Source organism: Pelophylax lessonae (assembly GCF_965119305.1).
Source record: "Pelophylax lessonae genome assembly, chromosome: 8".
Lineage (NCBI taxonomy): Eukaryota > Metazoa > Chordata > Amphibia > Anura > Ranidae > Pelophylax > Pelophylax lessonae.
In genome coordinates, this window is record NC_138775.1 from 299,518,368 (window position 1) to 299,535,385 (window position 17,018).

At 47.8% G+C, this 17,018-nt stretch overlaps 1 protein-coding gene across 2 annotated transcripts in view; it reads left to right on the forward strand.

Annotated features, from left to right (window-relative positions):
- Positions 1-17,018, forward strand: part of RNF220 (ring finger protein 220) — a 337,403-nt gene that overhangs the window by 171,861 nt on the left and 148,524 nt on the right. For both annotated transcript variants that reach the window (XM_082265020.1, XM_082265021.1), the window contains exon 3: positions 15,951-16,080. In XM_082265020.1, the coding sequence (XP_082121146.1) occupies positions 15,951-16,080 (130 nt within the window). The remainder of the gene's footprint in view (positions 1-15,950; positions 16,081-17,018) is intronic.

Genomic DNA, 17,018 nt, shown 5'->3' on the forward strand with positions numbered 1-17,018 from the left:
TGCCCAGTATTGGGGGGACGCCCAGTATTGGGGGGCCTAGTATTGAGGGGTATGCCCTGGATTGGCGGGCCTGGTATTGGGGGTGTATGCCCGGTATTGGGGGGGGCCCGGTATTTGGGGGCATGCGCCCGGTATTGGGGGGGCCTGGTATTGGGGGGTATGCGCCCGGTATTGGGGGGGCTGGTATTGGGGGGGTATGCCCGGTATTGGGGGGGGCCTGATATTGAATGGGTTAAAAAAACGATATAAATTGTTTATGATACAAAGTAAATATCACGCAGTTTATTATTAACCCCTTCCTCCCAGACCAGGTGGATTTGGCCTTTCCTTGCCCGCTTTCCTCCATCCTGTGCCCCCCCCCCCTCCGGTGCCAATCCTGCCCATCTCTCTTCCTCCTCCACTCCCCTGTCTTGCTTTGTCTTCAGAGACGCCGAACTTTCATCCAGAATTCATTGGCCTGTCAGGCTTTCGTTAGCCGCCGCGCGTTATCACCATGAATCACCGTCCGCTCGCTCCCATACTTTAGCAAAGACAAAAAAATTGCCTTCCATCACGGTGTCTCGCGGCTTTTAGTGGTATCGATCAGCGCCGGTGGTAACCCTCCTCTTTTCTTTTCCCACTCTTCAGCCACCCACCCTCCCTATCAATTTTATCTCAGCCTGTCGAGTGTGGCATCTTCTATTGCCCGGCCAACCGGTGAAAGGCGCGGTTGGAGTGGCCTGGAACCGGCGCGCCGATCGCTCTTTTCTCTTATTCAGCATCCCGCACCTCTTATATTATTATTATTATTATTACGGGATGGGAGAAGCCAGAGCGGGGTGACAGCTCGGTGACAAGATCCTCATTACAGCCCCCGCCAGTAATTGTGATACATCTCTGGCAGCCTTTTAACTCCCCTCCCCCCACCCACCCATTCCTAATTTATAAAGTGATTGCAGGGATCCTGGAAGTTTCTGGAATTATTACCCCTCACATTCATCTCCCTCTCCTGCTATCTCATCCCCGTCCATCCAAATGGATACCTCTGGGGGGGGGGGGGGGGGGCGCTGCGTTGACTCCCTCTGTCAGCGCCCTGCAGGCGGGGTGTTACTTTATCTGTACATTTAGCACAGGAGCCCATTAGCCGGGATTTACCTTCTACCCCGAGTGAGATAAATTCTGCAATATGTTTAATATTGGAGAGATAAGAAGACGGGATGGGGGAGGGGGGGGAGTGACAACTTCCAGAAATCCTGTCCTGGTGCCGGACGGAGGAGGACGCCAAAGTAGATGGAAAACCGCCACCGAATAACATTACAGCTGAAAATGTTTATTTAAGCGTATTTCTTATTAGTCATAAAGGATAAAAATTCACATTGTGTGCAGCAAACCCAGATATTACCTTGTAAAAGTGGCAGTGACATCATCACTGGGCTGTATATAGTCTGTGCAGAGAGCAGAGCTGTGGGAGGGGCCCAGCAGGCTCCACCCACTACAGAAAACTACAGTAGGGGCGGAGACAAAGCCAAATACCTTGCACAAGGGGACAACACAGAGATGTGGGAGAGACCCAGCAGGCTCCACCCACCAAAGAAAACTAGGGGGCGGAGACAAGGCCAAACACCTTATACAAGGAGAGCACACAGAGCTGTGGGAGGGGCCCAGTAGTCTCCTCCCACTACAGAAAACTACAGAGGGGGCGGAGACAAGGCCAAACACCTTGTACAAGGAGAGCACACAGAGCTGTGGGAGAGGCCCAGCAGTCTCCTCCCACTACAGAAAACTACAGAAGGGGGCGGAGACATGGCCAAACACCTTGCATAATGAGAGAACACAGAAATGTGGGTGGACCCAGCAGGCTCCACCCACCACAGAAAACTACAGGCGGGGCGGAGACGAGGCCAATCACCTTGCGCATGGAGGGAGTGCAGAGTCGTGGGAGGAGCCCAGCAGGCTCCACCCACCACAGAAAATTACAGGAGGGGACGAAGACAAGGCCAGACAATTTGCACAAGGAGAGAGGACAGAGTTGTGGGAGGAGCCTCCACCCACCACAGAAAACTACAGTCAGGGGCGGAGACAAGGCCAAACAATTTGCGCAAGGAGAGAGGACAGAGTTGTGGAAGGGGCCCAGAAGGCTCCACCCACTACAGAAAACTACAGGGGGTCGGAGACGAGGCCAAACACCTTGCGCAAGCAGGGAGCACAGAGCTGTGGGAGGGGTTTAGCAGACTCCACCCACTACAGGCTGCCTGAATAAAACTACAGGAGGGGGCAGGGACAGGATCAGTTACCCCACAGGAGAGAGGGCAGCAGTGAGCGGTGTCAGATGGTGACAATGTAGGTGTGTCATCCCCGCGCTTCCTGAGGAGATTTATAATTCAAATATTATAAACCAAATAAGAAACAAAATAAGTAAAATAAATGTGGTTCATAATATATGAACACGACAAGCATAGAGATTGCTTTTATATACAATATCGTTTTTGGTGATTGTGTTCATTCTCTTTGGTGTAATAGATCCGTACTTATAAATCTCCTGAGGAAGCCGGAGATTGGAGAAACATGTCGAGTTGAAGTTAATTATATGCACAGACCACATTTTATCTCGATGGTTTAAAAATAAAAAAAAAAACGTTAAAAATTGATTTTTTTTACTGTAAAGTCTAATAAAATGTAAGGACTTTTTATCTTTAAAGATGTGTTTGTGTTTTGTCAGTGAACGTTGTGTTTTATATGTATTTGTATATGGGATGCGGTGGATTGGATTTCTCTATAGGTGTATCATTTTATAGATTTCGTTTAATAAATAATTCCTGTATCACACCTCCCAACTTTCTGAGATGGGAATGAGGAAAGCCTATTAGCAAAAGTATGTAGGCATAGGACACACCCCCCTGACACGCCCCCTTAAAGGAAGATTGGTTAGACCCACAAGTGTTTTTTATTACCACTCCCAGGGCCTTTGTCAGTGGGAATGCGGGGGAACGCAGCTCCGACACCTCCAGCACCTCCAGCACTCAATGTATGTAATGGCTAGGGGTGCAGGGGTGTGCTGCAGTGTCTTTTGAAGCTGGCTGCTGGGGGATCTATTATTGCTGAAGGGGATCTATTGTTGCTGCTGGTGGACCTATTTTCTCTGGAAGAGGTCTATTTTTGCAGGAGGAAGGTCTATTGTTTCTGGTGAGTTCTATTGGTGGGGGATCTATTGTTGCTGCTGGTGGACTTATTTTGTCTGGAAGAAATCTATTTTTGCAGGGGGAAGGTCCATTGTTGCTCAGGAGGTCTATTGGTGAGGGATCTATTGTTGCTGCTGGTGGACCTATTTTCTCTGGAAGAGATCTATTTTTGCAGGAGGAAGGACCATTGTTGCTGGGGAGGTCTATAGGTGGGGGATCTATTGTTGCTTGAGTTGGTCCTTCTGTTTCTTGGGGGGGGGGTTCAGTTGTTGCTGGGAGGGATCTACTGTTGAGGGAGCAGTCTATTGTAGCTGGTTGCTGGAGGGTCTATTGATGCTGTCTGTGGGGTGATCTGTTGTTGCTGCTGGGGGTCTATTGTTTCTGGGGGGGATGTTTTGTTGTGGTTGTTGGTGGCTGCAGGGGATCTATGTTACTGCTTTTCTTGTTAACAAATTCCATACAAATGACTTAGTACCCCAAATGTTACTTGGTTCTGTATTCTTTCAAGGGGCGGAACTGGGAGGTGGGTAGGGGGTGGAACTAAGGAACGGTACTTAGAGGTAGGTAGGGGGCGGAGACAAGGAGTGACTCTGAAAGGGGAATTCCTGCACCTATTCCACTACTATTCTTTTTATTGGCTTTTGAAAAATACAAATGCAGCAATTTAGAAATTGGATGAAAGGTTTAGCACTGGGGAACAGTTTTTGAAAGATAAAAACTAAATAGATCAGACCAAAATGAGGGACAAATAAGGAGGAAAGAGGGACCAGAGAGACTTTGTTCCAAACCCGGGACAGTCCCTCCAAATCCGGGACAGTCTCTCCAAATCCGGGACAGACCCTCCAAATCTGGGACAGACCCTCCAAATCCAGAACAGTCCCTCCAAATCAGGGACAGTCTCTCCAAATCCGGGACAGACCCTCCAAATCCGGGACAGACCCTCCAAATCCGGGACAGTCCCTCCAAATCCGGGACAGTCCCTCCAAATCAGGGACAGACCCTCCAAATCAGGGACAGACCCTCCAAATCCGGGACAGTCCCTCCAAATCAGGGACAGTCCCTCCAAATCCGGGACAGTTAGGAGCTGCGATATAACCCACCTGTGAGAAAATCCTCCTTTGCTGTATTTCTGATATATTATTATCTTCACATATAATACTTTATATGTTTAACCTCTTCCGGACCGCCCCATGCACATATACTGCGACAGGGCGGCCCTCCTGCGCAAAATCACACCTGTACATGATTTTGTGCACTGGGTCTGGGGTACACGTGCGCAGCCGGCGACCCACTTCCGCTGTGATTGGACACATGGACCCGAAGGACCAATGGACCCGATGTTCGCCGGCACCCTTTCCGAGAGAGAGGCAGAACAGCCTCTGTGAGAAGGAAAGGTCGTGCTAAGCAGGAACACAGATCTCTGCCTTCTCCCAGTAAAAGCACCTCCCCCACACAGTTAGTAGGCACTCCTTAGGAGCACATTTAACCCTTTTGAGCGCCCCTGATGTTAACCCCCTCCCTGCCAGTGTTATTAGTACAGTGACAGTGCATATTTTTTTAGCACTGATCTCTGTATTAGTGTCACTGGTACCGAAAAAAGTGTCAAAAGTGTCAGATTTGTCCGCCGCAATATCCCACTAATAATCGCTGATCACCGCCATTACTAGTAAAAATTAAAGTAAAATGAAAAATTCCATAAAAATATTACATAATTTGTAGATGGTATAACTTTGGTGCAAGGGGCACAAAAATTTCTCTTTTGAATTTCTTTGTTTCGTTAATAGAATTCTTAAAAGATGTTTCAAACGCAACAGCCTGCATCAAATTTCATTGTTAAAAAAAATAATAATAATAATAATGAAAAAAAAAAATATATATAATAATAATAAAAAATAATTATAATAATAATAAAAAAATAACAATAATAATAATAATAAAAATAATAATAATAATAATAATAATAACAATAATAATAATAATAATAATAATATTTGTAAATTGTCGTTTCCTTTTAACAAGGTGGTTCTCTTCAGATTGATATCTCCTTATTCATCAATAAATCTGTTACATCTAAGTGAATAAAATGGGAAATAAATATTATTTTGAAATGCAATTTGAGGCGCACTTTGGTGGTTCCCGGAAGACGCACAGAAGCACAACATTTCTCTTTTGAATTTCTTTCTTTCGTTAACCGGTTCACACTTCTGCGAGTGCGCCGATCGCATGTAATTCGGAGCGCACTGCTCCTTCATTACATGCGATCGGAGGTGCAGATGCGAGTTCAGCCATACACTTTGTATGGCTGAATTCGCAATGTATCCGCACTAAACTCGCACATGACCCTTTTTTCCAGCCGCCTCAGAATCGGATCGCACAGTGGTTCACAATAGTGCGATCCGATCCTGTGCGAACTGTCAGATCGCACTGCGATATGCGATCAAACTGGGGGTGTCGTTAACATTTCATTGACACCCCCAGCGTATCGCATATGGCAGTGTGAACTGCCAGGGGTGCGTTTGCGATGCGGGAACAGGCTGCGAATTCGCAGCCTTCCCGCATCGCACAAGTGTGAACCAGGACTTATAGAATTCTTAAAAGATGTTTCAAACGCAACAGGCTGCATCAAATTTCATTGTTAAAAAAATAATAATAATAAAAAAATAATAATAATAAAAATAATAATAATAATAATAATATTTGTAAATTGTTGTTTCCTTTTAACAAGGTGTTTTTCTTCAGATATATATCTTCTTATTCATCGACAAATCTGTTACATCGAAGTGAATAAAACGGGAAATAAATATTATTTGATATGAAAATGAGGTGCACTCGTTGGTTCCCGGAAGACGCACAGGAGCACAACATTTCTCTTTTGAATTTCTTTGTTTCGTTAATAGAATTCTTAAAAGATGTTTCAAACTCAACATCCTGCATCAAATTTCATTGTTAAAAAAATAAATAAATAATAATAATAACAAAAAATAATAATAATAATAATAATAATAATAAAATAATAATAAAAATAATAATAATAACAATAATAATAAAAAATAATAATAATAATAAAAATATTTGTAAATTGTGGTTTCCTTTTAACATGGTGGTTTTCTTCAGATTGATATCTTCTTATTCATCGATAAATCTGTTACATCGAAGTGAATAAAACGGGAAATAAATATTATTTTGATATGCAATTTGAGGCGCACTTTGTTGGTTCCCGGAAGACGCACAGGAGCACAACATTTCTCTTTTGAATTTCTTTGTTTCGTTAATAGAATTCTTAAAAGATGTTTCAAACGCAACATCCTGCATCAAATTTCATTGTTAAAAAAAAAAGAGAACATTGGCGAGATCTTATTACGCCGTCTTGGAAAGTGCTTTCCATTGTGGGCGCTGTTATTTAAGGCGCGGTGTGTTTTGACATGTAAACTGTCCGTGCGATGAGGGCTGTGTCATTAGCAGACGTCCATTAGCGTGCGGCGTCCTCTTCCCCACCAATCTGTGTCATTCTAGACTCTCGGTTCAGCAGAGCTCCTGAATGGCCCGTTTACTCAGAGCGCGCGCGGCGAGCTGATAGAGGGGCTAAATTGAGACGCATTTTGAGAGAGAGGCCAAGTTACCAAGTTGCGTGTCAGCCGGCTGGTGACACGGACGACAGGATAATAACGGTCCTTGGCGGTTGTTTATTTTCATCCAGCCTCCCGATGGAGGACTCTCTACATCGATGCGTTATTTTAATCGCTTGCACTTACCCTCGTTTAATACATTACTCTGCTATTCAGGGCCATTTTGTGTCCATTACACCGTGCAGGGAGGAAAAAAAAAAAAAAGTGATCAGGCGCAATGATAGAGAGGCGCCGGCCTGCCCCGGAGCACCATGGGAAATGTCAAGTTTTCTTATTATTGGAATCCTTTGTATTGGGAAGAAGCGGAGAACGTTGCGGGATTATAAGAAATGTTAACGATTCATTATCTGACCGCCGATTACCACTAAGTATAAATCACCGAGAGAGATTAATGGGGATTCGTTCCCATCTTGAAAAGATCAACAAACCACAAATGCGTTCTGAGTCAAAGCGCCACCATGAGCGTTCACAATGTATTCCGCCATTCCTGGGATAGGTCACGTCTGAACTCCGGAAAAAGCAAATATTGTCTAAAATCCATCGGTCATGTGACTTCTTCCGGAATCTTCTTCCAGATCCGTGCAGGAATCCAGTGTGAGACTTCCTGTAATAAAGACCGCCCACTGCTGCCCTCTCTCCTTGTGCAGGGGGACTGGTCTTGTCTCCGCCCCCTCCTGTAGTGTGTGTGGAACCTGCTGAGCCCCTCCTACAGCTCTGCTTGTGCAGGGTGACTGGTTTTATCCCTGCCCCCTCCTGTAGTAGGTGGAGCCTGCAGAGCCCCTCTTACAGCTCTGCTCTCCTTGTGCAGGGGGACTGGTCTTGTCTCTGCCCCCTCCTGTAGTGGGTGGAGCCTGCAGAGCCCCTCCCACAAATCTGCTCTCTCTCCTTGTGCAGGGTGACTGGTCTTGTCTCCGCCCCCCACCTGTAGTGGGTGGAACCTGCTGGGCCCCTCCCACAACTCTGCTCTCTCCTTGTGCAGGGTGACTGGTCTTGTCTCCGCCCCCCTCCTGTAGTGTGTGGAGCTTGCTGAGCCACGCCTACAGCTCTGCTTGTGCAGGGTGACTGGTTTTATCCCTGCCCTCTCCTGTAGTAGGTGGGGCCTGCAGAGCCCCTCTCACTGCTTTGCTCTCTCTCCTTGTTCAGTGTTTGGTCTTGTCTCCACCCTCTCCCGTAGTGGGTGGAACCTGCTGGGCCTCTCCCACAGCTCTGCTCTCTCTCCTTGGGCAGGGTGACTGGTCTTGTCTCCGCCCCCCCTCCTGTAGTGGGTGGAACCTACTGGGTCACTCCCACAGCACTGCTCCATCTCCTTGTGTAGAGGAATTGGTCTGGTCTCCGCCCCTCCTTTAGTTTCTGTAGTGGGAGGAGCCTGCTGGGCACCATCCACAGCTTCATTCTCTCTCCTTGTGCAGAGGGACTGGTCTGGTCTCCTCCCCTTCCTTTAGTTTTTATTGTGAATGGAGCCTGATAGGCCACTCCCATAGCTCCACTCCCTCTCCTTGTGCCAGGAGGGGGGGGGGGGGCTGACCTAGTCACCGCCTCCTCCTTTAGTTTCTGTAGTGGGTGGAGCCTGATGGGCCCCTCCCACAGCTTTGCTCTCTCTCCCTGTGCAAGGAGATTGGTCCTGTCTCCACCCCCTCGTTTCGTTTCTGTAGTGGGTGGAGTCTGCTGGGGCCCTCCCTTAGCTCTGTTCTGTACAGCCCAATGATGTGCTTTGTTCAGATTTCATGTCTGAGCTTTACAGCCCATTCTCAGCAGCCTGCTGTGCTGGGGTGCAGAAAACGCGTTTATTGGTACGCTGTGTGCGACGCATTTCATTACAGGACAGCCTGTTAATTTGAATAGGACATGAAAATTATGCATGCAGCCCATCGCAACTTAACGTGCACTATAGCATTGCCGCCCAGTGCGCTGTGAAACCTTCCTCCTCAAGGTGCATTGGCACTCCAACCTTGAATGGCATCACATTGCACCAACGCTTGCCACACGTTGCGGTAAATGTCCCTGCAATGTGATTGGACCCTCAGGAATGCCTTGTGCGCTTTGTGCGCCGCGTCCCTCACGCGTAGCGGTCACCCCTCCCTGCTATCACAGAGCGGCGCTCCCTGAAGCGTTTTCTGCGCACGGAGGTTATTTTTTAGCTCAGAGAGACGCTTGTTTGGTGTTTTTTTTGGTAGACATAACAAAGCTCCATTTTCCTGGCAAGCCAAAGGAGCCGCCTGGGCTGACAACGGGCCAACTTGCTGAACATCTTATTTAAGGCCGGGCCGGCGCGATCGGGAGCGATCCCCGGAGATGATGAGCCGGATAATATAACCTCAAGATTTTTAGCGGCGTGACGGTGATGCTGGAAACACGGAGAAAATGAGAAATTAAAGAGGCTGAGTGGTCGTTACCCGCTGTCAGCTCCCATGTATTATATCAGCATCCAGGAATATTCGATCTCGCCGCTTGGCAGGTCCGAGGCCGCCGCCGGCCTCCAACGAAGGGACAGGATTTCCTTCTAAACAAAACGCTTGTTTATTAAGGAAAAGGCTGAGCGTGCGCCCGCATTGTCTGCCGCCGGAGATGGGGGGTCCTATTAATAGTCACCGGGTTATTCCTGGACGCCGGATCTGCCGGGGGCACGCTGGAAATACGGCCCCCCGGACTGGCAGGCGGAGGCTTGGCACAGCCTCTGAGCAGAAAATACACTTTATAAAGAGATGGATCTTCCTCTATGGAGCCGCCAGAGACGATCGTACAAAACCGCGGCACCGCGCTCTGTGTGGAAGACGCTCCATCGCCTTTATTCATTTATATTTTACATTATCGAACTTCCGGATCGCTCGTCACAGTTTTCCGTCGCTACTTTGGCATTAAATACCAGAATTATAGCGGCAGATAGCTGCAATAACCCCGGTATTTTTTTAAACATCGGGCGGTCCGCTTTAACGTAACAGTGGTCCCAGCGGCGGATTCGCTGCAGGAAAACTTTTATGGGCAGCGGGAGAGGTGCCCCCCTCTTGCTGCTTCCTGGTAATGTTCCCCGCTTACCAGAGCTGTCGGTAGCGAGGGAAACGATCCGGTGTTCTAAAATTTCCTCGGACCCATGAAAAAATGGGACCTCGTCACTTCCGGTGGTCCTACGTCATGAAACAGCTGATGGGAGTCTCAAGTGCGCATGCGCACAAGACATTATCTTGGTTTGGTAAAATTATAACACATAGCGGGCAGTTGACTGAGAGAAGGCGGGGCTGAGGTGGGACGGAAGACACCGCCGCGTCATCTGCAGAGCTGAATAGAGGAGGCGGGACGGAGGTGCGGCCGTTATAGATGCAGGGCTTAAGCGACTCCTTCTATTTTATTATCTTTAGTAATTATCGTATTATTTATCCTTAGGATTTAATAACTTTTAGTATTTCTATAATACAAAATAAGAAATACTAAATGTAATGAAATCCTAAGGATAAATAATACGATAATTAGTAAAGATAATAAAACAGAAGGAGTCTCTTAAGCCCTGCATCTATAACGGCCGCACCTCCGTCCCGCCTCCTCTATTCAGCTCTGCAGATGTGCCTCCGTCCCTGTAATGTTTCAGTGAAGCGGCGGTGTCCTCCGTCGCACCTCAGCCCCGCCTCCTCTCAATCAGCTGTCCGCTCTCTGTTATAATTTTGCCAAACCTCGAAAAATTTCTTCTGCGCATGCGCACGGACAACTGCCATCTGCTGTTTTGTGATGCTCTGTCCACCGGAAGTGACGAGGTCCGATTTTTTCACGGGTCTGACAAAATTTTACAACACCGGTCTGATGGAGTCCTAGGCAGGAAGTGGAGTGAGGGCAAGCTGGCCCCCTCTCCACTCTATGGCCTTGGAGGACCGGAGCAACATCATATGTCACTTCCTCCCAACGGCCTTAAAGGGCTCATTTTTTTATTTTATTTTTTGTTTTTAAGTGTAGATGTGAGATCTGAGGTCTTTTTGCCGGTTCACACATATGTGATGCGGGAATCCTGCGAATCCACTGCGGGTTCAAGCATCGCACTCGACTCACAGGCAGTTCACACTGCCATATGCGAATCGCCGGGGTGTGTCAATACAATGTTAATGACACCCCCCCCAGATCAGTTCACAAATCGCAGTGAGAACTGTCCGTTTGGACATGAATCGGATCGCATAGGTGTGAACACTCATGCGATCCGATTCTGGTGCAGACCCAAAAAAGGTTCCTGTGCGTGTTGTGCCCGAATGCGATGCGAATTCAGCCATACAATCTGTATGACTGAATTCGCATGGCATGTGATTTGCAGAGCAGTGCGCTCCGAGTCACATGCGATGTCTGATATCGCTGTAGTGTAAACCGGGACTAAAAGAGGACCTGTCCTGCTTATTTCTATTACAGGGGATGTTTACATTCCTTGTAATAGGAATAAAAGTGATCACATTTTTTATTTATTTATTTATTAATTTTAAGGGACAATGTAAAAAACAAAAATAAAACGTAAAATAAAGAATAAAAAAAAATTTAAAGCGCCCTGTGCTTTCGAGCTTGCGCGCAGAAGCGAACCCATACGCAAGTTGCGCCCGCATATGTAAACGGTGTTCAAACCACACATGTGAGGTATCGCCGCGATCGTTAGAGTGAGAGCAATAATTCTATCCTCCGACCTCCTCTGTAACTCTAAGCTGGTAACCTGTAAAAAATTTTAAAGTGTTGCCCTATGGAGATTTTTTTGTACCAATGTTTGTCGCCATTCCACGAGCTTGCGCAATTTTGAAGCATGACATGTTGGGTATCTATTTACTCGGCGTAACATCATCTTTCACATTTTAGAAAGAAATTGTGCTAACTTTACTGTTTTATTATTTTTTAATTAAAAAAAGTGTATTTTTTTCCCACAAAATTGCGTTTGTAAGAGCGCCGCGACAATACGGTGTGACATAAAACATTGCAACGATCTCCATTTTATTCTCCAGGGTCTCTGCAAAAAAAAAATATGTCATGTTTGGGTTTTCTAAGTCATTTCCTAGAAAAAAATTGTGATTTTAACAAGAGTCAGAAAAAGGCCTGCTCTTTAAGTGGTAAATATTTTTAGTGTCTTGAAACAGTTTGGAGTCTCCCCTTGATTAGGATCTGAAATGTGGAGATGAGAACCACCTCATCGATCATTAAAGCAATATTAATCCCAAAAATAGGCATTTGTTACATTGCAGCCAATTCTTAGATGTGACCAGGGCCGCCATTAGGGGGGTACAGCCCATACACATGTAGGGGGCCCGGGCTCCCTCCCACCTTTTCAGCAGGTGCCCGGGCCCCCCTTTTGAATTGATGAGGCCCATGCCCAGTACAGGAGGGCCGGCTGTACTGCCTTAATCAGCAGCCCTGATAAGGAGGAGAAGCCGCAGTGCTCCAGGGGGAGGCAGAAGAGGATCGGTTTCTGCAATAAGGCAGTACAGCCACCCCTCCTGCTCAGCAGGTGCAAGGGCCCCCCTTTTGAACTGATGGGGCCCTGGCCTGGTACAGGAGGGCCAGCTGTACTGCCTCATCAGCAGCCCTAATAAGGAGGAGCTGGAAGCGCTGCAGGGGGAGGTAGAAGAGGATAAGTGTCTGCAATAAGGCAGTATAGCTGGCCCTCCTGCTCAGCATGTCCCCCAGCCCCCCTTTTGATGGGGCCTGTGCCCAGTACCAGAGGGCCAGCTGTACTACCTTAATCAGTGGCCCTGATAAGGAGGAGTAGCTGGGAGCACTGCAGGAGAAGGCAGAAGAGGGTCGGTTTCTACAATAAGGCAGTACAGCCGGCCCTCCTGCTCAGCAGGTGCCTGGGGCCCCTTTTTGAACTAATGGGGCCCTGGCACGGTACAGGAGGGCTGGCTGTACTTCCTTCTTAGTGGCCCGATAAGGAGTAGAAGCCGGGAGCTCTGCAGGAGGAGGAGGATCAGGGTCTGCAATAAGGGAGAACAGCCGGCCCTCCTGCTCAGCAGGTGCCCAGGCCCCCATTTTGAACTGATGGGGCCCGGGCCCAGTACAGGAGTGCCGGCTGTACAGCCTTATCAGCAGCCATGCTTGTCACCCTAATACAGGAAGTGTGTTACTGGCAGGATCATCAGGTTACAACATAAGGATGGAAAGCCTGAAAAAAGAAAACGAATGCAGCCGCCACATCAGATGTAATACAGGCATTGTAGTTATGGAGGTTTTTGTACACTATAAGCTCTATTCTGTGACATTTGCAGCGCAGATCATCTGAGAAATCTCTTCCATGAGACGTTCCATGCATTCCTGCAGCAGAGAGCCCTGCGTGGGTTAATTTCCCATTTTTTATTTTTGCCCCGTGGTCGGTGACTGTGGTGCGGTGCAGACGCAGCCGCCGGGGTGACGGCGGATAATTTATGTGCGGCCGGGTGGCAGTCTGCACCTCACTGCCAGCATTAAGAACAGCATTGTTTAACAATAAACATCTTAATTAGGAACCATTTGCATTTTTACGGCACCCTTCCATCATCGCGTGCCGCGGATAATTCTCACCTCCTGTCACGCCGCTCCCGCCTGAGTACCGCTGTGACGGGTTATATTAACGCCCTGTACACCATGATAATGGATCACCGCCGAGACGTCAGACTGTAGACTGCTGCCTCTACCCGGGGGGGATGGGGCATTTCTAATAGGTCCAGGGTAGGGGGTAAATTCATCAAAACAGATCAGGGTGTCAGTGAATACGGCCCCAATCATCTCAGGCGTTGGTGTTAAGGTGTGTCTAATCTATAGATGTGGCAGCTGTATTCCTTTTCTCTCTTTATTTTCACCTGGTGATCCTGCCAGTAACACATTTCCTGTCCTAGGGTGACAACGCTCATTATACTGTATCTATTGAGGAGCAGGGTTGTCACCCTAGGACAGGACTACAAAACACCCCCCAGCTCTCTTCATCTCCAAACAATTGGTAGGAAGATGTTCTGTCAGGGGCGGGACAAGGAGTGGGCAGGAGGGGCGGCTGCCCTGGGCACTGTGGTATCCTGTGAGGTGGGGGGGGGGGCACCACAAGGAGGTTGGGGGTGGCAGGGAATAAGAATTGTTCTAGGAGGGGAATTTTGGGGAGGTGTGCTAGGAGTGGTAATTTGAGGGGATTTGTGTTTGGAGGGGGTAGGGGAAGAAGATTTGCTCTAGGAGGAGGAATTTTGGGGGGTTTGTGCCAGAAAATGTAATATGGTAGGGGGGGAGTGAATCTGTGCTAGGGATTTTTTGGATTTTTTTTGGAGGGGGGGGGGGGAGATTTGTGCTTGCAGGAATGATTGGGGCTATTTTTGCTAGGAGGGGAAATTAGGGGGAGGGGGATTTATGCTAGGATGGTGGACGGGGGAGAACTTGTGCTGGGAGGGTGAGAATCGGAGTGGGGGTAGAGGATTTGTGTTAAGAGGGGAAATTTGAGGGATAAAGGATTTATTCTAGTCGGGGGGAATTTTTTCCAGTGGGGCATATGGGGAATGAGAGGATTAGAGCTGTGGGGGGTTGGGGGGGGGGATTCATACTGGGAAGGGAATTTCAGCAAGGGCAGATTTGTATTGAGAGGTGGGGGAATTAATGCGTAGGGGGTAAGCATGCAGATTAGAGCTTGATTTTTTTTTTGGGGGGGGGGGGGGGGGGTAGATTGGGTATGATGGGAATTGTACTTTCCGAACAACTGGAGGACCATAGTTTGAAGACCCCTGCCTGCTGTCTTGATTTGGACTACAAACACCTCCCTGTCTCCTCATCTCCATTCCATGAGGAGGATGTGTTCTGTAGTTCACAGAAGGTGGCTTTAAATGCTGATAACCTTATTTATGATATCAGGAAGTGACAAGGAACCAGAATAAAGGTATTATCGGGACATGTATGGATGACAACTGTCCCGGAATTGCTGGGACAGTCCTGCAGCTTAACCCTCGGTCCCTCTGAGGATTTGTCCCAGGATCCTTCCATCAACTTTCTATGAGTTTCTGAGCAAACACAGTAATTAAAAAATATATTACCTGCCGGGATCAGGGTAGCGAGTGGGCAGTCCCTGTATACTGAGAGGTGGGGTCTGTAAAGGAGGCGTAATGGGCAGTCTGCTCATATTTAGAGGCGGGGTCTAGACAGGGCCAACTATTAAATGGGGGCATGATAGGCAGTCTGCTCATATTTGAATATGGGGTCTGGTTGGAACCAAACTGTAAGGGAAATATAATTGGCAGTCTGCTCATATTTAGAGGTGGGGTCTGGGCGGGGCCATCCTCTAAAGAGGACATGATGGGCAGTCTGTTTACATTTAGGGGGGAGGTCTGGGCGGGGCCAACAGCTAAAGAGAACATGATGGACAATCTGCTCATATTTAGAAGTGAGATCTGGGTGGAACCAACCTGTAAAGGGGACGTAATTAGCAGTCTGTTCATATCTAGAGGAGGGGTCTGGGCAGGGCCAGCTTGTAAAGAGGACATGATGGGCGATCTGCTCATATTTAGAGGTGGGGTCTGGGTGGGCCAACCTGTAAAGGGTGCATAATGGGCAGACTGCTCATATTTAGAGGTGGGGTCTGGGTGGGGCCAGCCTGTAAATGGGGCGTGATGTGCAGTCTACTCATATTTAGAGGTGGGGTCTGGGCAGGGCCAGCCTATAAAGGGTGCGTAATGGGCAGTCTGCTCATATTTAGAGGTGGTGTCTGGGTGGAACCAACCTGTAAAGGGGAAGTAATTAGCAGTCTGTTCATATCTAGAGGTGAGGTCTGGGTGGGGCCAACCTTTTAAAGGGGGAGTGACTGGCAGTCTTCTCATAATTTATAGGTGGGGTCTGGGCAGGGCCATCCTGTAAATGGTGCGTGATGGGCAGTCTACTCATATTTAGATGTGGGGTCTGGGTGGGGCCATCCTGTAAATGGTGCTTGATACGCAGTCTGTTCATATTTAGAGGTGGGGTCTGGTCAGGAAATAGTAAAATACATTGCTCTGCACCAAATTCTGAATCACCAGCCCCGGAATATTAGTAACACACTGACAACCATTTTGGATTATTGGGACCACCACCTGGTATTGGGTGGGGCTGTGCTGGGGTTGAGAAGCTTTTCAGACAATGTCCTGAATTTCTAGATTGCTATGCAGGGTGTAATGAAGATGTTTGTTGTCTTTTCTGGTCTCCATATTCATTCATCGATTGTTTTTCTGTTTCATCACAGGTAAAAAGAAGGTCGCGCTGTTTGACAGCCAGGCCCCAATCTGTCCGATATGTCAGGTGCTACTGCGTCCCGGAGAGTTACAGGAACACATGGAGCAGGAGCTGGAGAAACTAATGCAGGTCAATTTCAGGTAAGACGATTATTGAAGGACTTATGAAGACAAATTTCTAAATTTCGGAATTACTATTATTTTATACATCCTGTGACCTGGTTGGACATCCAACTCCAAAATCATGGCCAATAACATGGAGCTGCCCCCCCCCCCCATGGGCACTACTATGGAGTTGCCCACCCCCATGGGTACCAACATGGAGTTGCCACCTCTTGGGTGTTCCTTTGGATTAGCCCCCCCCCCCCATGGCAAATTAATTTGGAGGGGTTCGTAGGTCACCTGACCATCCCACTTGTATGAACTGGTTGGACGTCCCATTGCAAAAGCATGACCAATGGCGAGAAGTTGTCCCCTACAGCCATTAGTATGAAGTTGCCCCACATGTGCAATAATATGGAGTTGAAAATTATGACCAACAACGTGAAGTTGGACTTCTCAACACATGGCTAATAAGTTGCTACCCCCCCCATGGGCACTACTATGGAGTTGCCCCGTATCCCCCATAGTGCATTAATATGGGTCAGAGGTCACCTGACCATCCCTCCTATGTGATCTGGTTGGACATCCCATTCCAAAACTATGGCCATTGATAAATGCCACCTTCCTCCATGGGCATTAATATGAAAGTGGATGGCCATTAATGTGGATTTGCCCCCCTAATAGGAATTATTGTGAAGTTGCTCTTCCCCCTCCATGGCCATTAATATGGAGTTGCCCCCGCAATAAGCATTAATATGGGATTAACCTCCCCCCATGGCATTAATATGGAGTTGCTCCCCCCCCCAATAAGCAATATTATGGGATTGCCCCCCCCCCCACATGGGCATTAAAGTGAAATTAAAGGTTAATTTATAAAAATAAATAAACATGTTATACTTACCGGCTCTGTAATAGTTTTGCACAGAGCAGCCCGGATCCTCCTCTTCTCGGCTCCCTTTCCAGCGCTCCTGGCTTCT